At 40.1% G+C, this 21,431-nt stretch overlaps 2 protein-coding genes across 2 annotated transcripts in view; one reads left to right on the top strand and one right to left on the bottom strand.

Annotated features, from left to right (window-relative positions):
- The window catches only part of kcnk10a (potassium channel, subfamily K, member 10a), a 31,070-nt gene extending 25,227 nt beyond the window's left edge, over window positions 1–5,843 (top strand). Inside the window, exons 5-7 of the mRNA XM_087852663.1 lie at window positions 705–897; window positions 2,483–2,625; window positions 2,992–5,843. Coding sequence (XP_087708789.1) covers window positions 705–897; window positions 2,483–2,625; window positions 2,992–3,669 — 1,014 coding nt within the window. The 3' untranslated portion in view covers window positions 3,670–5,843. The remainder of the gene's footprint in view (window positions 1–704; window positions 898–2,482; window positions 2,626–2,991) is intronic.
- A 718-nt stretch (window positions 5,844–6,561) lies between these two features.
- On the bottom strand, window positions 6,562–20,377 carry cfap206 (cilia and flagella associated protein 206). Its single transcript, XM_087852195.1, has 12 exons — window positions 20,166–20,377; window positions 20,001–20,084; window positions 18,178–18,268; window positions 16,792–16,980; window positions 15,127–15,294; window positions 13,753–13,967; window positions 12,584–12,703; window positions 12,222–12,420; window positions 11,960–12,100; window positions 9,853–10,064; window positions 9,584–9,727; window positions 6,562–6,817 (listed from the first exon to the last, which is right to left on the bottom strand). Exons 1-12 carry the CDS (start codon window positions 20,316–20,318, stop codon window positions 6,596–6,598), a joined length of 1,938 nt encoding a protein of 645 aa, XP_087708321.1. The 5' UTR covers window positions 20,319–20,377; the 3' UTR covers window positions 6,562–6,595.
- Window positions 20,378–21,431: the final 1,054 nt, after the last annotated feature.

Here is a 21,431-nt window from a genome sequence, read left to right as displayed (position 1 = left end):
AATGATGAAGTGACATTTAGCTTTAAGTACATTTGCACAGATGAAATGAATATAACCAATGCTACCACAAACAGACCCGGGATAGTATGTAGAGCCAAGGCTACATGTGCTGTGTTTACATTAAAGCATTATGATAAACTATAAGATAACAGAACACAGAATAACAACATACACAAGTGACAAATGGCAAATGACTTCTCTCCTAGCCACTTTGTCACAATTCCATGTAGAATAGATTCACAAAAACGGGCAGACTCAAATGCAGGATATATCTGTCCATGAAACAATTTAAGGTTTTTGACAAAGTTCAAAGATGGACAGAAATATGTTGAGAGGTAAGTTAGGAAGTTTCCTGAGATGCAGTCATTGGAGGACTTGAATGGGAGATGGCTGGCTGGCAGAAGTGAAGAATATAAGCCACACAAATGCACGGGAAGACTTATGAGTATTCACAGACTATGCACGGGAAACCAAAAGGTGAACGAGGAATCTCGATGAGCAGGGGTGATGCTGCCACAAAAGTAGCATCACCCCAAACGGGCTAGGACCGCCACTGGTGGGAAGAGATGAGGAACAAAATCCTCTGTCAGATCACAATCACACTTAGAGCCCTGCTGAAAATGAGACTGGTTTAATAACTTATACTCCTGATAGAATGTGTATGTCTCTCTTTCTCCCTCTCCTCTCCTGCTTTTACCTCTCAGAATAAACAAAACCAAATCAGTCAGACTAAAATCCGTGTGGCATCCACGCTGCTCTTTATCCTGGCTGGCTGCATCTTGTTTGTCACCATCCCAGCTGTGATTTTCAAGCACATTGAGGGCTGGACAGCTCTGGAGTCAACCTATTTTGTCGTCATTACTCTGACAACAGTTGGAATAGGTGACTATGTGGCAGGTAAGTCCTTGTCATTCACACTCTGTTATTCACACAGAACACCACACCCAACAATTAGGTTGTTTTGGATAAATCTAAAGCAGGTAATCCACTAACAATATCCCATAATCAAGCACAGACAAGATCTTACAACTTGTGAATGAGAAACAAGATTTGTTTCTATATGAAAATCCAATTTTCATCTTTAATTTTCTTATAGGGTGTTCCTCTTGGATTTTAAAAGTGAGTCTATCATCCAACAAGGGTCCTGAGTATTTTTAACACTCAGCAGAGTTTAACATAAATGTATATGTCATCAGAGAATTTTGAAATATTTCAAAAGCACTCTAGGCCAGACCAACTTTAGAACCAGTGGAATAAAAAAAATTAAAAATAAATATATAGTGTCATCTACAAATGTACATTGTGCTTTTGGGTAGCATAGTATTGTTTATATTCAGTGTATAATGCACTTGACATGTGTCTGTGAAGGTTCTCAGTCATCCAGGTCATCGTAGTCAAAGGAGCTTGCAAAGAAAAGCGTCTGGACTTCTTTGAGTTGCTTGAAGACATTTCACATCTCATCCGAGAAGCTTCTTCAGAACTGAAGAAGCTTCTCGGATGAGAGCTCCTTTGACTACGATGACCTGGATGACTGAGAACCTTCACAGACAGAAAGAGCTATGGTGAGGATGCTCTTCATGGACTACGGCTCAGTGTTCAATACTATAATACCAGACATCCTCACCACCAAACTGGACCACCTCCACATCCACCATGCCACCTGCACCTGGATCAAAGATTTCCTCAGCTACTGCCAGAGCCATACTGTGCTTGGCCTGCCAGTACCTGTCAGCTGCCTCCTGGAAATGCACAGGCTAACCAAGCCTTTGTTCTTAGGACTCACGCTTTAGCTTGACAGCTCCCTTCAACTCCACTGTCCACCATCTGGTTCCTCCCTCCAGGAATGCTGTTGAAGCACTCCTGGAGACTGGAATTGAAGATCTCGTGGACCAAGTCTCTGCCAGATGCTCTCAGTACACCTTCACTTGGTGTACTTATTGATGATCAAGCAATAGCTCAGCTCCTCTCTTCACCTAGTTTTCCAAATACTTTGGGAAGCCTGAAGTACTGTAATGAGTAACTGAGTCACTGCTTTGGTGTTTTTATATGTAGATTGCTTTACGACCACAATTTTCAGTAACAGTATGTAAATTGTCTTCTGCACATTGGTAATTCAACATATTTTATAACTGTCAGATAGCATTGTCTTTATTCTGTGCAAAGATTAAAATCAGCCCTGGACTGAAATCTCAATTCTCCATTAAGGACAGGTTTACCTGTAATGGATGAAGACCTCGTCCTGTTGTGACGTTTCCTAATAAAGAAAAAAACACCTGCTCCTATAACAAATACTTATGCCAGTTATGTTTTGTCTGTGCTTGTGTTGGTTGTGTTCACCATTAAAAATCGTTGATGTAATTTGTGACTACAGAACAAACAGATAAAACAAAATACATGAATTCCCCCCTTTCAATCCCTGAAAGGTTCGGGAGAGGACACCTGCAGGCAGTTACAAAGTGGAGGTTTTTTTTTTCCTGATCAGGTGGAGACCGGAGAATTGAGTACCGGGAGTGGTACAGACCGCTAGTGTGGTTCTGGATCTTGGGTGGCCTGGCTTATTTTGCTGCAGTGTTGAACATGATCAGTGACTGGCTGAGGGTGCTGTCCAAAAAGACAAAAGAAGAGGTACGTTTTCACATCAAACCTCTAATCTGAGTGCCACCAAGTTGCCATCATTTTACTATACAGCTGTTTATTCTGTCATATACATTAATTTGTATTTTGTTAGATTTTGCCTGCCAAAGTTATTCATCCTTACAGTTCAACCTATTTCTGACTGGTGACATATTCCAGTGAGAATCCCTTCTGTTTTGAATCTAATTTGTCTCATGTTCCAAGTACTCAGAGAAGTATGTTTCTGATTACCATGTGATAAGAAAACAGACATTCTGTTTTCAGGGGTTCTGCAGGTGGGGTGCACACAATAAGGTAAAGGGAACCTAGTGCAGTATATTTACTAAACCTTATATCTGACAATATTCTTTTCCTGAGGTTGGAGAGATCAAAGCTCATGCAGCTGAGTGGAAAGCAAATGTTCGAGCTGAGTTCAGAGAGACACGCCGGCGCATGAGCATAGAAGTCCACGACAAGTTACAGCGAGCTGCAACCATCCGAAGCATGGAGAGACGGCAGCTAGGCCTGGACCAGCGTGCTGTGTCCCTGGACATGCTTTCCCCAGAACGGCGTGCCATCTTCAACAGTCTGGATGCCACCAACTATAAGACTTCTTCCCAGGAAAGTATCGACACTAAGCTAAACAACCTTCGACTGCGAGAGGCCGAGCAGTGTGACCGACGCTCCAGCTCCCAAACCATGTCTGAGGACAACATTTTTAATCGCCTTGGCTCCGTCACCAAGCTAGCCAAGCGTAACAGGAATAGAGACCTAAAGAAAAACATCCCAGATGAAACTCGCCGGCCTCATAGTGAAGCGTACGGTTACAGCACACCTGTTTTTGACTGCAGCATACCTACGACAGATGAAGGAAGAAGAAAAGACGAAGGAGAGGATGAAAACGAAGACAAGGAATGCAACACCAGTTTGTCGGATTTTCCACTGTTTGTGGAAGCTTGCAAGCCGCAAAATGGGCTTATACAGGAGATAACCAAAGAGAACGAGGATGACAAAACCCATGATACAGATCTCCATATTAAGATAGACTCTGCATGATCCTACAGATGGGTTTTTAAATACCACCATTAGTGCCTCTCCCTTATTCCTGTGTGTGCTTGAGCAAGGACAGAACCTTTCATTTTTGATATATACAGTAATGGTCACATATTCAATGGGCTCTATGGATCTGAGGCATAGATGTTACTTTCTATAAATCAAGACCTGGAAGGGTTTCTGTCATTGTTCTTTGACAAATGATTGTTAAGTTATAGTAAAAGTTGTCAGCTATGTCCATTGTTTTTCTCAATTGTACTGTACTCAGCTATAATCTATAAAGATACACACGTATCCCATGGAGAGATTTCAATTGTCCAAGTGGGAAAGGGAGTGTTCACTAAGTATTTTCTGTTTTGTCTTAGTATACAGTACATGTCATATACAACTACAAGTTGTTAGTCAGCACTGTTTCTTTTGTACACTGCACTTTCACTTGAATTTGAAATGAAATATAAACAAACATATAAAGTTTTGGCATGGGCGGAGCTACGAGAAACTGTTCTGACCATCTACATGGGGCCCAGCTTTTAGAAATGATCCAGAAACATTTAAACATGGCAGCAATTACCAATGTGTCCAACCATGCAGATGATGTGGTTTGTAAAGAACCAGCGAAATTGTAAAAAATAAGCTGATGCAGATCTCTCTCCAGATTCAAAAGTGTTAGCATTAAAAAATTAGACTTAAAAACAGAACTGGCACTGTTAGATGTGTGATGAAAGTATCAGGTTTGGATGTCAGTGACAGAATTGGAGGTGTCTTAAATGAGGTCTTATGTGTACACACAGACGTACAACTTGGTGTTGTGACTTCATCTGTGTCTCAAGCATAATAAATATGAAAACGGAAAAAAAAATGCTGTGTGGAACATTAAAACATAAAGGCCTGACTTTCTTATGATTTGTTAGTTGTCATGTTGCCTACTAAAAATTGATTCTTAAAATGTGCATTTATATGTGACTAAAAACATGCCACATGTTGTCTGTGCATGATCCCCAACCTTATCCATTGTCTCTGTACAATGTCTGACCTCTTTTAACACCATCTCAGGGCCTGATATTGTCTCTTAAGTATTGAATGAGGGGTCAGTAACTATACCTGTTGTCAATGAAAAATAATGAAAATAGAATGGAAGGAGAGCCATAATGAAAGAATGTCTATTGCATATTCTCCATGAAACATGGTTTGAGACGATGGGTTTGAGAGTATAAAAGGGACTGCTGTTACTGTCAGTGTGCATTGTGCCCTTGTTATTGTACCTTAAACGAACATATTTAGGAGGTGTAGATTGTCTGTGGCAGTGACATTACAGATCTTGATTTGACTTGGGTTTACCCCCTCGCCTGCAATCTGGAAAATTCAAATAGATGGACGTCAGTGAAACACGGAACCACCAGGACTGACACACCTGATAGGCTGTGACACCTGTCAAACGAGTAAACGTGGTCCAAAACATACAATTCTAGCCTTAATACCTTTTTGATGGATTTTAACAGGACGAAGGATTTTAGCTCTGGAGAATCAATCTTGATGTGAAAAACATGGGATTGGACAGTTTGGGACATTATCAATGAAATTCTATGCAGTTGGAGATTTTTGTGCAGCCAGCCTCTGATGGCCATTGCCAGTACTCCACCTTAATGAACTGGTGCATCGGCTGCAGCTTCAGCCATCGTATTGGCTGTTTGAGCAGATAATATTCCCCCAAAATAAAATAGTCTCGTACTTACTGTGTACCTTTTAAGGGGGAAAAAGAAAACGTGCTTAAATCATACTGTGATATTATGATGCTCATACTGTTTTAAACACCGCTCCTAGCCTCATGTTAATGTAGTCACTATCTGTGTATGCACTCTGTCTTATCTTACTGTTCACATTATTAAGTGAAGCTCTAGGCTAGTGTCAATGCAAGAAGAACGTGTTTTAAAATGCTTCCAAGTGATACAAAAATGCAAAGCTTACAAAGAAAACTAACACATGGAACAAGAAGGCATGCTGTATTACACATTATTATAATGTATATGATGTTGACTGTATACGACCACTTGCTTCAAAGGATGGCGTTTTTAATTGCTTGTGTTAATAAGATGCACAAGCTATGTACTTAGACACTGCTCACAGTATCTCCTGTGCAACCATTACATTAAAGGTAGTGATTGCCTTTTGGAATTAAAGATCACTAAATGAGTGCTATTTATGATTTTGCAAATGTCAAGATTCAATTTGTCCTGGTTTTAGTTTTAGTTATTGTTTCCTGTGTCTGTTTCTGAAAAATATCCACCACAGACCTGCATCACTTTCAGATACACTTCCTGACTCTTTGGTTACAACGGGTAGCTACTTGCATTCAGATAAACAAGGAGAAATTGGGGCATGTTGGATCAGTTTCTACTGTTCTTAACAAAGATATAATGTATGTTTAACATGACATGCAATACCCCAGGTGTATTAAAAAAGCCAGCTGTGACCGGAGCGTGAACCTGAAACTAATCACACAGACTTTATTAATAAATTGTGTGTGTGTGTGTGCGCACGTGTGTGAGTGAGTGAGAGAGAGATGTGAGAGCTGCTACACAATACTGCCAAAAGTATTCTTTCACCTATCCAAATCATTTAATTCAGGTCTTCCAATGTACAGGTGTATAAAATCAAGCACCTAGGCTTGTTAGGCATGTAAAATCACAGAGCGGGGTTAGTGGATGCTGATCTGCATAGTGCCATGGAATCATACCTTCAAACAAGAGCTAGACATCTTGTCTAGTGTAGTCCAGGAATCATGTTTCCAGGGTTTAAAAATTTAGGGTCAAGTGCTGTAAACAAAAGCAGTGCAGGTGGTGTGTCCAGAGGCTATATATAGGCTATATAAAAGAAAAAGGATTAAAAACAACAAGATTCTTACATCAACTTTTATTTTAACTATTTCTCTTTAATCATCCACAGATCTGGTCAGGTTTGCTTTGACAACATGTGCACCCCTTTGTCCTCTCAGACCTGCTACAAAGGTTTGAGGTTTAGGCACTTGGCTTGCACCATCTCTCTTGCTTTGACAGGCAGCATTCTTAGGAAGCCAGGTCTGAGTGACATTTTCCCGCCTCATGTGACTCAGGTCAGTCTGTACTGAAACGGTAACTCTGGTCTGAAGATTGGCCTAGAGATATGAAGCATGGAAATGAAAGGTCAGTAAATAAAGTCATACATTGAGACACAAACAAAACAGAACCCAACTCTTAAAACCACTGTAATACAGTAAGGTCCAGTTAACTTTGTTAGTTACATCTTGCTAGTACCAGGTTAGAGTTTGCCTCTCGTAACTCCCTCAGTTCTTGTAGCATATACTCAACAAGGTGATGGAAACAATCCTTTTAGGATTTTGGTCCAATAGCATCACATAGCTGCTGCACGTTCATTGGCTTCCACATTAATGATGAAAATCCCGTTCAAAATCCTATCCTATATAATCCACTATAAAAGTTCTTAAAAGTACTTTGTTGGACTGCGATGGTGACTGTGAAGCCCATTTCAGTACTACAATGACAACTCATTGTCATGTTCATAAAATCCTTTTGAGATGATTTAAGCTTTGTAACAGGATGTGTTAAGCCATCTGGAGGTGGGTACACTGTGGCTATAAAGGGATGGGAAAGGTCAACAACACTACCCAGGCATTTAAAAAATGCTTGGTTGCTACTAATGGACTTCAAAGCATAGATAATATCCCTCATGCCATTATACCACCACCAGGAGCAACCTGGGCTGTTGATCCGAGGCAAGATGGATCAGGGTTTCCAGAACCACAATCTTTACTGTCAGTGTGCTTTCGAACAACGAAAATTGTATGCAAACCGGTTCAGTACAAGTAAAAAAAGGGCACTTTTAAGAAAAAGAAGTATATATGTACAATAAATTTTAAACAAAGAAAAAAATATATAGTATGTACAAGACTGTATATCAGAATGAACAAGTGAGAATACACACAGTGATTCAGTCCTTAGAATATTGCACGGTTCCTTGGAAATATTGCACAGCCCTGGTGTATGTGCTGTTTCCCAGTCTGTTTGTTTGGCCTTAAATGTCCTGTTCATGGTGTTTACACCACATTTTTACACTACATTCAAATGTTGTGGCAAAAATCTAGACTCATCAGACCAGGCTATTTTCTATCGTGTCTGTTTTATTCTATTCTATCCTGTAATTTTTTTGAGCACATACATACTGCACCAGATTCAAAGTGTGATGTGTTCAAAGAGACCTTTCTGCATTCATTAGATGTAATAAGTGGTTATTGGAGTTCCTGTCCAGCCCAAAGATATTAGGCCATTCTCCTGAGACAAATAATATCAACAAAGTATTTTCTCCCAGAGAACTGCAGCTCACTGGATATAGGCTCAGAACACAGACAGCACAATGTTCATTTAGAGAAGGGTAGTTAATGACAAAAGCTGTACAGGTAAAGATGAACCTGAGGCTGCTGTGGGACGCCTTGTTCCAAGAAATTAACATATTCATATTCATTCTTAATAAAAACAGCAAAGTTACACATCGACACACAAACATACACACAAAGACTTGAAGCACTTAAAATACTTACTATAAACTTACTGCATTTATAGTAAGTATAAATGTACAGTAAACTAATATCTGCTAAAACATGTAAATATGAGCATTTCTGCAAAGAAAAAAGTCCTCACTAGATAAGGAACCTCATTTCATGTTTTTAGGCTGCTTGGCCTAATGACATGAAACAGTTATTAGGCCTAATTTTCATGTCATTGGGGTGCTATGAGGTCTATGAAGTTCTATCATAAAGTACACAGGAAAATTATATAAGAAAAAAACAATCCAACACTATAGCACATAATTGAAAAGATACACTTATGAAGGAAAATGTAACTTCTGATAAAACCACATCAAATTGTAAAACATGGAGACAGAAAGAAAGAGCATCAGGACACATCAAACAAAAAGCTACTATAACTGTGAGGGTCGGATGGCCATCCTGCATATGGGTGTTTGTTTTCGTTCATTTTTAAGAGAGACGTGTTTGTCATTCATTTAAAATGTACAATGTAAACTGTTCTGTTTCTGAATGATTGATGAATGTGAAAAGACTTATCAGCAGTAGCAGAATATCAAAAGGCACAGAACATATGAGCACTGTTTCCAATAGTAGTGTTGGAACAGTTGAGAGGCCACCCTGCCTGGAGCTGTCCAGTGGATTGCACAGATTTGCCACTTCCAGACAGGTTCAGCCCGTTTACTCACTTTTTATGGGCCAGAAAGAAGGTAATCAGAATTGACCGTGGCTGAAAGAGAATTTCAGGGTCTCCTGAGGGTCTTCGTCACCATCGGGTGGGCTCCTGGGGTTCTCCATCTCCATTGTCTGCCTCCAATGCCTTTCACAAACGTGAGACTAATCTAACCTGTAGACTCACTGAGTGGGATAAACAATGCCGAGTCTAGGCCATGATCCGCTGCTTACTTTATGGCATTTTCCACCCTGAGTTGTGGCTTTCTTATGGAAAGTGAGTAAACGGGCTGAACCTGTCTGGAAGTGACAAATCTGTGCAATCCACTGGACAGCTCCAGGCAGGGTGGCCTCTCAACTGTTCCAACACTACTATTGGAAACAGTGCTCATATGTTCTGTGCCTTTTGATATTCTGCTACTGCTGATAAGTTTTTTCACATTCATGAATCATTCAAAAACAGAACAGTTTACATTGTACATTTTAAATGAATGACAAACACGTCTCTCTGAAAAAGGTTACAAGCAACCCAAGTTTAATATATTACCTAACGCTGTTTGTAGAAAATGTCATACTTTTAAGTAATAACACCGTTAAGTATTACTATAGGTTTCAACACTTAGCACACATCAGACTACAAAGTGAGAAAATTAAATGAACGTGTCTCACCAATTTGAGAGCTTTTCGTCTAAGCTCCCACTCATTCCACTCATATGACTTGACAATGTTTTTCTCCACAGGGTGAATTTCAGTCTGAGTGCCACACTCACATTTTATACCTGGCTTCACCGGTAAACCCTTTCTTGGCTGGATCTGCCAAACCAAAAGTCGAAATCAGTTACTACCAACAGATTGTCCAAACATAAGAAAGTTTTCAAAGCTCCCGTGAATTTCATTAAATGTTTTTGAAGTGTGTGTTGTGGCTATTAGAAAGTTACCCGTGAGAGTCTGCTCACATCAGAGCATGGACTAATACAGGAAAACTGTTGGTGGAGTTTGAGGAGCTGAATGAGTTCAGGGGAGTATTTGGCTTTTTCTGCAACCTCTGCAACAAAGCTGTCTGGACTAAGGGCAAACTTCATGGCAGCTTCTTTGGAGGTAAAAACATAGAGCTTCTCCTTGTGTTTCAAGACTCCGATGTTTGGATTACCTGCAAGAGATAAATATTAATATAATATTGGTCTACAGCCTCCCTTTGATCTACTCTATGTTCATTTAATTTGAAGTTAATGAAACAATCTTCCCCCTGATGCACCCATCAGAGAAGGAGAGTGAATGTTAGACAAGGTGCTTAAGTATAGAAAAAAGTGCTTCTATGAAGTCTTAAGTGATGAACTGCTTTGAGTGCCCAGTTAACTAACAGATTAATGTGTCTAATTACACAGGTGAGAAGTTCCACTAAGATAAACACTAAGATATTAGCCTTATCATCAAAGGCTTGTATTGGCTAACAGTCCTAATACTTGGATCAAGGTGGAGCCGCGCTCGTCCGAGATAAGAGGGAATGATGCTGCATCAAAATAAGCTAATTCACGCGTTCCAATCACTTTCATGGCCACATGTGCATAAAATCCAGTACCTAAGCATGCAGACAAACATTGAAAGAATGGGTTGCTCTCAGGAGCTCAGTGAAATCAAGTGATAGGGTAGTACTGTGAAATAGTTCTGTAGGAGAGACCTGAAGCTTTGGCACTGTACTTAAAACTATTGGTAATCCCCAACATTTATGCTTTCCAATAACATCATAGTGGCAACAATCACAGCCATGCCTGCTTACTTGATGGACAGCTTTACTCAAGTTGTCTGCTGCTAATCTTAGTAAATCATCTTTATGATTCATTTTAATACTCTGGTTCAAAAATTCAGGGCTGTGAAAGAGACAGTCCAGCTGCAAAAACAGGTACATGTCCTGTAAATCAGTGTCAACCTAATACTGCAGTATTCATTTATTTAGTTAGTCATAGGTGGAAAAACTTGATGTGCTGACACGCAGGAGAGAATTAACACGTTGTTAGCATTCAGCCTGGTCTTAATGAGTGACGCCAAACGGCGCTCCCACAGACTACTAGGAATGATCAACAACTGATATCATTTCTATACTGATTCTGTGCAATCAAAGCAGTATCATCATATGACTCAACCGAAATGTAGGGAATAAACCACGCAAAATATATGGGGGATTGCAGGAACTGATGAATAAATAAATAAATACTTGAATAACACAATTTGTAAAATATATTACGTAGATTGTAGGGATTGCATTCATTTAAAATACAGCAAATTCAACAAATCTGTGGAAAATAGCTGCAGTACATTTAAGGCCAAAAGCAAGTTTTACAGACAGGTAAGAGAGTCCAGACTATCATTAGTATTACACGTGTTAGATGACCATTCAAACAGCTCTCCAACCACCCACAGAAGGCAAATGACTTCCAAACCCCACCCCAAATATCACTACCTTTGTCCAGCTGAACCTGCTTCAATAAACCTAAATCTGATTCATTCTAGTTACAAACTTGAAAAGGCATTATGCCAAGACATACTGTTATCAAACCTATATTTAGTAGGCAGACTATTAAGACACATCACTGTATAGATATATATGTTATAGCATCAACTCTGTCAGCATGACTGAACACCAAGTCAGCAGCTTCGTCCTCTTTTCACTCACCAGTTTGGAATAATCGTGACTTCACAATCAACAATAAAACGTTATACTTGGAAAATCAAAGGCATTACACATTCTTAACTAGAGCTTCTATAAGGTGTCTCAGACACAGTTGACTTGGATGGATGGATGGATGGATGGATGGATGGATGGATGGATGGATGGATGGATGGATGGATGGATGGATGGATGGATGGATGGGATCAGGAAGGCAGTATAATTATAGCTATGAAGAGGCTTTGGTCACCACCTTTGTGGCCATTCAGAGAACAACTTCATAATTCCCTGCAACTTCATGAGTGTTTTTAAAGAAAGCTTTTACTCACACACCTAAATTTGTTTTACCTAAGCAAAAAACCATCACACTGGAATTGTACCTGGAAGTAGAAGGCCATCTCTGGTTACAAGTGTGTAGCCACAGAATCCATTATACTGTAGGGGCATTTCCTCAAAATTGACTGTTGTTTCAGGAAAAAGCCATTCCTGTGTCTTCAGGGAAGCTGGATCAACGCAGTTATCTGGAAGACAAAATAAATCACAACCACATTTAAGACTGGCAAAAGCATAGATCTTCATTTCTCTTTTTTGTAACTCTTGTGGAAAATGCAGTTTTGTTTCTGTGGGTGACCAAAGCCATACCTGAAGACTCAAGCATTCTCTGCTCGTCTGTCTTCACCTCTGAGTCCTCCAACAGAGTTTCTAGATACGCTTCAGAGAAAATCCTGGCCTGGGAGGCAGAGAAGGGCTGGAGTCTGAGCATGATTTTATTGAGCATGTTCAGGAACTCACCCTCATCCCGAAGTTCAAACCATAACTTTGACAGCATCTTGAATAATGGCTGAAAAAGAATGAGAAATGACAAAATAAAGACTCTGGGTACAGACAAATATAAGAATCAAGGAGAAAAAAAAACACACTTCCATCTATTCCTTCAGATGAAATATAACAAGGCATTAACTGTAACAACTTAAGAACACTTCAAAACAATCAAAGCAACTTACAAAAACTGTTGCAGCTGGTACTGCTGTTTTTGACTGCACAGTTTCTTTTAGCAGCTTCATCTGTGATGAGACATCACTCAGCAGGATTTCAACATGCTTAGCACATGAATTTGCATCAGCCTGGTGGTAGAGGAAAATTAATATTTCACTAAATATTTTAATATAAAAAAAATCACCTTAAATAAGATGAAAATAGCCTAAAATGCCCAGTGGTACATATGAAATAATAGCAATGGGCCTACACAAAACATTGTGCATGCTTTTTTGTTTCGTTTTGTGCTTTTTTTTATTGTCCAAACTTTTAACAGTGAGTATCTCAAGGAAAAAATACTCAATAATCAAAATGAGACTAAGGCTGAAATAACAGTATTCAATTATTTCAGCCTGATCATCACTTTTGTGACCACATGGTTGGTAAAAGAGCTGGTTAAAAAGCTCAACCCAGGATGCAACATCCAGGTAGAAAATATTTTTCAGTTTTATTATTTGACAATATTATTGAGCTGCAATTTAAGGTTGTTAGTTTAGTTATTGTTAAAGTATTATGCAGTTATTTTATAAGTGTACTTAAAATGTACAGGCTTCTTCATGTTGTGTTGTTACCACTACTCTATAATTATGCAGGCATCTTGCTTTAATTGATACACACTTCACATCAGTCTGTGATAGTCGCCCACTGGAAAAATTTATTTACCCTCTTAAATGCTGCTGACTTTTAAATTCAGAATTATACAATCAGTTTTTGCTTTTAGCTATGTACGCACTGGATGCTTTTTGCAGTGATTTCACTACGAGAGATCATACAAATCACATTCGGTGGCTTCAGCCGTCTATGGGTGAACCTCTCCAGTCAGGAAGTGGGCGTGACCCAAGATAAACTTCGCTCAACTTTCAGGCCAGTCACCCAGTGGTCAGCTTCATGATGATCATGTGGTGAGCAAATAGCTTTCAGTGTGTACACAGCTTAATACACTGTCTTAATATACTGTAGTACACATGTTTCAATTAATTACTGCACCCATTTTTTTTCCTAGCTCAAGACTTTTGCAAAACACTAAAAGTTGGTACTATTGTTATTATTAAATGACTGATATCACTGTTATAACAGGTGTAGTCTCCATGTAAATACCATGTTTTTAACATTTTGTTTAAAGTTACTGCCAGCTTACCAGTAACATCTTTAGGAAAACTTCATGCTGTCTGGCATTGTACAAAGCCTGTTTGAGGAGAATAACGGGCATGTCAGAATGTCCCAGCTGAACATCAGAGCTTGTTAGCTTCTCCAGCACAGCAGTGTACTTGAACACCAAAGTCTGTGTCACACACAGCTCATTTGCTATGCTTTTACTGGTGACTGGATGAGCCTCTTGAAGAACTGCAGGCACTGCAAGGAGAACACAAAAAGGTATAAATATCACTGTTGTGAGCTGAATTTATCACAAGACAGAATTTTGTCTCCTGTGAGAATCTGTCTTGTTGTCTGTGTTTACGTTTCTGTGCATATAGCTCCCTCGCCCTCTGTGTGTCCAGTCGTTGTGTTTTGTCTCCTTTTTCTGTACACGTGTTCCTCTCATTGTGTTTTATTCTTTGTCTCCCCCGTCTGTCATGTGCATCCACGCGTGGTCTACCCAGCCCGTCTTGTCTCATATGCGCATTTCATGTTTTAGGTTCTTAGTGTTTAGTTTCCCCAGTTTAACTGTCTAGCTAGTTTAGTCCTATCTCCGCTTGTCTCTTGTTTGTGTTTTCGTGCAATCTATGAATAAAACGGCTCGGTTTTTGTGAAGTCCCAGTTTCACGCCTGTTGATTCTCTCCTTTTGGGTCCACCTCATCATCACTTCACACATTCTGCAGCCACATACCATGAAGCCATTTCACTGGAGTGCAGAGAGATATCACTTTGTATTAGTTCTGGTGGATTATGCAACAGGATAACCTGAAGCAATGCTGCTGTGCACCACTTTACCAAAGAGTGTCGTGTAGACACAGTTTCAGGTCATCTCCAGAGTCGGCATATCGAAAGAGATACTGACAGACCAGGGCACTTCATTCATGTCTCGGACACTTAAGTTGTCAACCTGATTAAAGACAACTGCAAAAAAGGTCCAAGCCCAACCAAGAAAAAAAAAAAAAAAAAAGATGTGTACGTTCTAACCCTCAGGGCAAAGCTACACACACTGGGGAGATTGTCACAGGTTTACAGAGTGGATGTTGCTGAACTGAAACTGCGTTTTGCAGATGTGTTCTCCCCTCTGCCCAGTCGTACAACACTCACAAACCACCATTATGGAGCAAGGTCTATAGTGTTACAGGCTTGAAATGAAAACAGCTGGACTTTTTGGTTCATGAAGACATTTCATTTTTGGTGAAATGTCGGCCAATGTTGTTGGTCGGCCTACAAATGTTTTTAAAAGTATTTTAACTGCATGCGACTGCTTAGAATTTCAAATAGCAAAGAGACAGTCACTGAGCTAAATCTATAGTAGAGGTCTTCTAACAATCAATCTCAAGCTGGCAAAGTGAAAAATAAGCATAAAAACTGTACTTAGTTCATGGATGTCAACCTCCTCTTCACCCCTCTTGTTGGCTTTGTTGAAGAGTCGGATCCCAGTAACAATCATGGTGAGTTCATTGAGCTGCTGCTCCTGGTCTCTCTTTAAGGCCACTCGAAAGTTTCCCAGTTCAGCCTGAGGGAAGACGTCCTGCAGGACAGCTATGGCAAAGGAAGAAGAGAAGTTAAACGTTAGACACACTGCATGTATAATCATTATTACCACCACCAGCATCATTCACTGCATGGCTAATTGTTACACTATATCAGTGGTTCCCAAAGTTTTTTTTTGCTGGGCCCCCCTTTGTTTTACAAGAAAAATGTTCGGGCCTCCCCACCAACTAAACACCCCCCCCCGCACAAACACATCTTCCAACCACACACACCCATATTTTGTTTTCAAACTCCATTGCGGTTTATTTCACACCTCAAACATTTAGTAAACAATTAAGCAAATATTAAGAAAACTGAGATTTTTTTTAAAAAAACTCAGTTTTTTGCATTTACGTGTGGACAAGGAATACATAGTTCATCACGCAACGTCAAAGGTATGTGCCTTTTTTCACGTCACGCTGTTTACATGAGATGAATTGCAGAATGGCAGATAGAGACAAAATATTGTTAATCTGACTATCTTCAGGTTTTACATGCTTACATACACACGCAGTTACTGTCCCTCCATTTAGAAAGGCAGAGGCGTCACGGTGTAATTATTTTACGTGTAGTTGTTTTTTTCCTGTGTAATAATATTCAACATTGCTATCAATACATTTCTCAAAAAATGCCTCTCTGTGCAAAATGGGTTCAAAAACATAAACAACTGTGGGATACTGTTAGTCCGTGATTTGAACCGGGGAAACAAATCGTGGTAGGACAGGCCAGATATTATTTGTATCCCACTGTAACTTTACTATATAAAGAGCTAACATCTCCAAAATGTCAGGAGTAGTTATTTATTACAAGAAGTGTTTGTGAACTAAAAATAAAGAATGTGGGATACTGTTTGTCCGTGATTTGGACAGCCAAGCGTGTGCTGCCGACGCAAGGGAAACTAATTCTGTCGCAGAGACCTACCTCGGCACTTGTGCAGGTGAAGCCAAAGGGAAGACATGCTTCACCATATTTTCTAGTCTTTGGCTTAGAATGAAGTTGGTTTGGAAACATATTTGGCGATGCTTCATCTCCTGCTTTGCGTTTGCGTGGAAGCCCCGTCAAAAACCTGTCCATTACGCTAGCAGTGTCCAAGCGTTCTTTTTTTTTTTTTTTTTTTTTTCCCCATACCCCCCTCCCCCCCAGGGGGCGGGCCCCACACTTTGGGAACCTCTGCACTATATTATGTAAAATTGTTCATTCATTTTGTGAATAAAAGAGATTCCTTTCAGAAAACTGCTGACAATTTGCTCCCTTTCAGAACCTGATCTTTCTAACTGGAAGTCTGTTGTTACATAATATGAACCGACTTGTGGTTCATCAGAAATGTTTTGAAGTTCATACTCAGCTCACAAGACATATGTTGGAGAATCACTGAGAATAGCAGAAAGTGCTGTCTGGATGATCTGGGGTTAGAATTAGTAGCGCAGCCTTTGGTGTAACGTGGCATTACATTTTCAGTATGCAGACATGACATTGTAGTTGGAACAATGAAAAGTAGTATGAGACCTGTAGCCTCTTTCATAGTGTTGGTATCTGTAGGCGAACCCATAGCAGAGCGCAGCAGGATATAAGCGGTGATTTTCTGGTAAAGGCCATCTAATTCCTTCCTTGATTTCACCCTGTTGTCAGTGATCTCTCTGCACAGTGGACTCAGCTTGGACTCTTCTGACTGGTGGATATCCTCAAGAAACTCACCTACACAAACACAAGGTCATCACCAAAAGTCATAGTGGCAAGGTTTTGCAGTCTGAAGTCTGTATGTGACTCAAATAGAGCACTGCAATAGCACAAACATGACTAAATAAACCCACATATGACAGCTTCAGATAATCAGCTTCTAAGCTGACCAACACATGTTTTAACTAGTCTGGAAATTTAGCATTTAAGATCGGGGTTTATGACCTCTAGTGCCTCTGTTAAACAAGTTCAGCATGGCTATGCTGAACTGCAGTTTAACATACCCAGGCTTTCTATGCATTAGACAGCTCATCTAAACATAAAACCCAAGTTGGAGATAATGAGAATTACAACAGTGGTTATCAATTTATTGGACTTGTTGGTTGACACAAAAATGAACCAACTTAGCATAGCCTACTTTGATCTGTAAAGAACAAAAAATATATAATGGCAAAAAGCAACACTTTTGCTACAAATAGGACAAGACTGCAACAATGTGATGATTTTATTGATTGCAGCACTAGGTATGCCATTTATTTGTTACAAAGCAGCTGCACATGAAGACATGGAAAGCATTACGTCCTCCCCTTGCACACGTACTGAAAACCTACTGCTGAAAAAGATTGATCTGTAAAAGCAAAGCTGTTGATTTACCTGTCAATCTACAGTCTCATCACTATGGTTACAAGCTCTGGGTAGGGCCTAAAAGAATGAGATTGCAGATACAAGCGACAGGAATAAGCTTTCTTCAAAGGGTGGCTGGCCTCTCCCTTAGAAACAGGAGTTAAGTCATTTGAGAGGGCCTCAGAGTAGAGTTACTACTCCTCCACAACAAAACTAGCCAGCTGAGGTGGGTCAGGTATCTGGCTAGGATGCCTCCTCGGTGAAGTGTTCCAGGCATGTCCCACTAGGAGGAGACCATGGGTAGAGCAATGATACGCTGAAAAGATTATGTCACCTGGATAAGCTTGAACAAGTTGCTGGTGAGAGTTAGGGCTGAGCTTCTCTGCTTAGACTGCTGCCCCTGCAACCCGAACCCAGATAAGCAGATGAAACTAGATGAATGCTAATAATTGGTCATTGGCATTTGTAGACGACTGGACAGATGTTGTATAGCAAAATAAACCTAAAAAAAAATTGAACAACCTCTAGCAAGCTTAGCATACATTACATACATGTATTGGTGCCACAAAATCAGAATTAGGTTATACTTACATTTCGTGGTATAATTCATGTCAAAGCACACCTGCATTTTGATAGTGTCAAGGGATGGGCTGCACTTTTCTGTGAGTTTATCCAGACACAGCTGGAAGACATGTTGCAGAGGGAGACATTTTCACTGCTTTGCAGATGACACACAACTTTATCTATCCATGAAGCCAGATAACACACACCAATTAGTTAAACTGCAGGAATGTCTTAAAGACATAAATTCATAATACATAATTCAGATCAAACTGACGTTATTGTACTCGGCCCTGAAAAGCTTAGAAATATGGTCTCTAACCAGATTCTTACTCTGGATGACATTACCTTGGCCTCCAGTAACGCTGTGAGGAACCGTGGAGTCATTTTTGACCAGGATATGTCCTTCAATGCACATATTAAACAAATATGTAGGACTGCTTTCTTCCATTTGGGTAATATCTCTAAAATTAGAAATGTCCTGTCTCAGAGTGATGTTGATGAATTTATTACTTATAGGCTGGACTACTGTAATTCATTATTATCAGCATGTCCTAAAACTTGCTGAAAAGCCTTCAGTTAATCCAAAATGCTGCAGTGAAAGTACTGACAGGGACTAGAAACAGAGAGCATATTTCTCCTGTATTGGCTTCCTGTTAAATCCAGAATTGAATTCAAAATCCTGCTCCTCACATACAAGGTCATAAATAATCAGGCCCCATCTTATCTTAATGACCTGATAGTACCATATCACCCCATTAGAGCACTTTGCTCTCACACTGCAGGCTTACTTGTTGTTCCTAGAGTATCTAAAAGTAGAATGGGAGGGAGAGCCTTCAGTTTTCAGGCCCCTCTTCTGTGGAACCAGCTTCCAGTTTGGATTCGGGAGACAGACACTATCTCTACTTTTAAGATTAGGCTTAAAACTTTCCTTTTTGCTAAAGAATATAGTTAGGGCTGGACCAGGTGACCCTGAATCCTCCCTTAGTTATGCTGCAATAGGTGTAGGCTGCTGGGGGATTCCCATGATGCACTGAGTATTTCTTCTTCAGTCACCTTTCTCACTCTCTATGTGTTAATAGACCTCTCTGCATTGAATCATACTTGTTATTAATCTCTGGCTCTCTTCCACAGCATGTCTTTAATCCTGTCATCCTCTCACCCCAACCGGTTGCAACAGATGGCCGCCCCTCCCTGAGCCTGGTTCTGCTGGAGGTTTCTTCCTGCTAAAGGGAATTTTTCCTTCCTGCTGTCGCCAAAGTGCTTGCTCATAGGGGGTCATATGATTGTTGGGTTTTTCTCTGTATGTGTTATTGTAGGGGCTACCTTACAATATAAGGCATCGTGAGGTGACTTCTGTTGTGATTTGATGCTGTATAAATAAAAATAAATTGAACTGAATAGATTACCATCATTGCTTGTGTTAGTCTTACACCAAAAGAAGAAGGGGTGAACTCAGATTCAGCAGTAACAAGTGTAATATATGTTAATAAAAATGGGCTTTACTGTCATTATTGAGCAAGAATAATAGTCATAAAGAGAAATCAAAGACAGGGGGGAACAAACTACAGAAGTAAATGAAATAGCCACAAAACCACAGGATCTAAAAAATCAGGACTAGGAGAGGAGAGCGCAGCTGCCACTCCCTGTTTGAAGTTGCCTCCTGTTAAATAGGGACGTCTAACTCTTGGCCTTTCTCCCATAACCTCACTAAATGGCGACGAAATGCAGTGCATCATGGGAAGCCCCCTTCTACCTCCTAATTTTGTAACAGAACAGAATTTTGACTCACACATACACAGTGATTTTCAGAACCACTAAAACCAATTAGAAAAAGAAATAAAGCAGCTCACCTCTTCGAGTTTTTGAACATCATCTTTAGTAAGGGTCCTGTCAACATTAAAGCCATTTCTTGGGTCCAGCACCACAGCAGTCACCTGTGGATGTTTGAAAACATCATGAACGTGTGCAGCAGCAGCGTTAGCGTAACGACTAAGTGCTTACTTCGTTTTACCGACCATAAAAGCTGCCAGCGTCTCCGACACCGCATCTCCCCTCAGCCTGCACTCGTGCACAATGTGCCCGATTACGGTTTTAAGCAGGGTTTCCGCACCAGCCTGAGACATTTCTACCGGCGGACCTACGGCGGATTGTTGATAAGCAGTTGCCATAGTAGCGGTGCAAATTTATCCACTAGAGTGCGCTATAGTTAAACAATACTGCTCAGTATTTGAGTTCTGGGGGAAAATACAAACAAAAGGGCTTTGGAGTTGACGTCACGCCGCAATGCATTGTGGGAGCCCGGCACCATTTTCGGGGTCTACGAATCAAAACAAACACACTGTGTTGGAACGACGATTACAACATGCTTAAAAGCAGCTCAAAAGAGAATGGACTGTATAGAGACCAATTTCGTTCAGAGGCGAAGAAAATAGCGTGCATTGGAAATGTGGACCTGTATGAAATACGGCCGTCTTTTTAACTTAGAAAAACACATTAAGGCAATAACAAAATCAGCTTACTATCACCTCAAGAATCTTTCAAGGATAAAAGGTCTGATGTCTCAACAGGACCTGGAAAACTAGTCCATGCATTCATCTTTAGTAGGCTTGATTACTGTAACAGCATCTTTACAGGTCTACCTAAAAATAAAATAAACCAGTCAGACAACTACAGCTCATTCAGAACTCTGCTGCTCGAGTCCTCACTAAGAGCAAAAAAGTGGACCACATCAGTCCAGGTCTTTACACTGGCTGCCTGTCCATCAGAGGATAGACTCTGATGCTGGTCTATAAAGCTCTGAATGGTTTAGGACCAAAATACATCAGTGACCTCCTGACCCAGTATTAACCTTCCAGATCCCTCAGGTCATCTGGATCCAGTTTTTTTTTTTTTCCTTTTTTTTTTTTTTTTTTTTTTAAATCAGTTCCCAGAGTCTGAACCAGACATGGAGAAGCTGCATTCAGCTTTTATGCTCCATATATCTGGAACAAACTCCCAGAAAGCCTCAGATCAGCTGAAACACTCAGTTAAACACAAGTTAAATCCAGGTTGAAGACTCACCTATTCTCAGCTGCATTTGAATAAAACACCAAATCCACAGTTTTTCTTTTAAGCCCAAATTCTGAAACTTACATTTTAACTACTGATTTTATCTACCGTTCCTTTTTTTTTTTTCCTTCCCTAAAGCACTTTGAATCACCGTGTTGTTGAATTGTGCTATATAAATAAACTTGCCTTACCTTTCATTATCATACAACACAGGAACACACTGGTTACATTTA

This window comes from Neolamprologus brichardi, chromosome 15 (assembly GCF_056152115.1).
Source record: "Neolamprologus brichardi isolate AB-2024 chromosome 15, ASM5615211v1, whole genome shotgun sequence".
NCBI lineage: Eukaryota > Metazoa > Chordata > Actinopteri > Cichliformes > Cichlidae > Neolamprologus > Neolamprologus brichardi.
Note: the sequence above shows the minus strand (reverse complement) of the source record. Positions and strands in the feature narration are given on the sequence as shown.

Bases quoted from the DNA above. Each gene is read 5' to 3' on its own strand.
- cfap206 (XM_087852195.1), bottom strand. From the start codon at position 20,318: ATGGCAACTGCTTATCAACAATCCGCCGTAGGTCCGCCGGTAGAAATG. The intron at 12,421-12,583 runs GTAAGTTGCTTT...ATTCTTTTTCAG, and splicing joins TACCAGCTGCAACAGTTTTT to CCATTATTCAAGATGCTGTC. The intron at 12,101-12,221 runs GTATGGCTTTGG...TTTGTCTTCCAG, and splicing joins GAGAATGCTTGAGTCTTCAG to ATAACTGCGTTGATCCAGCT.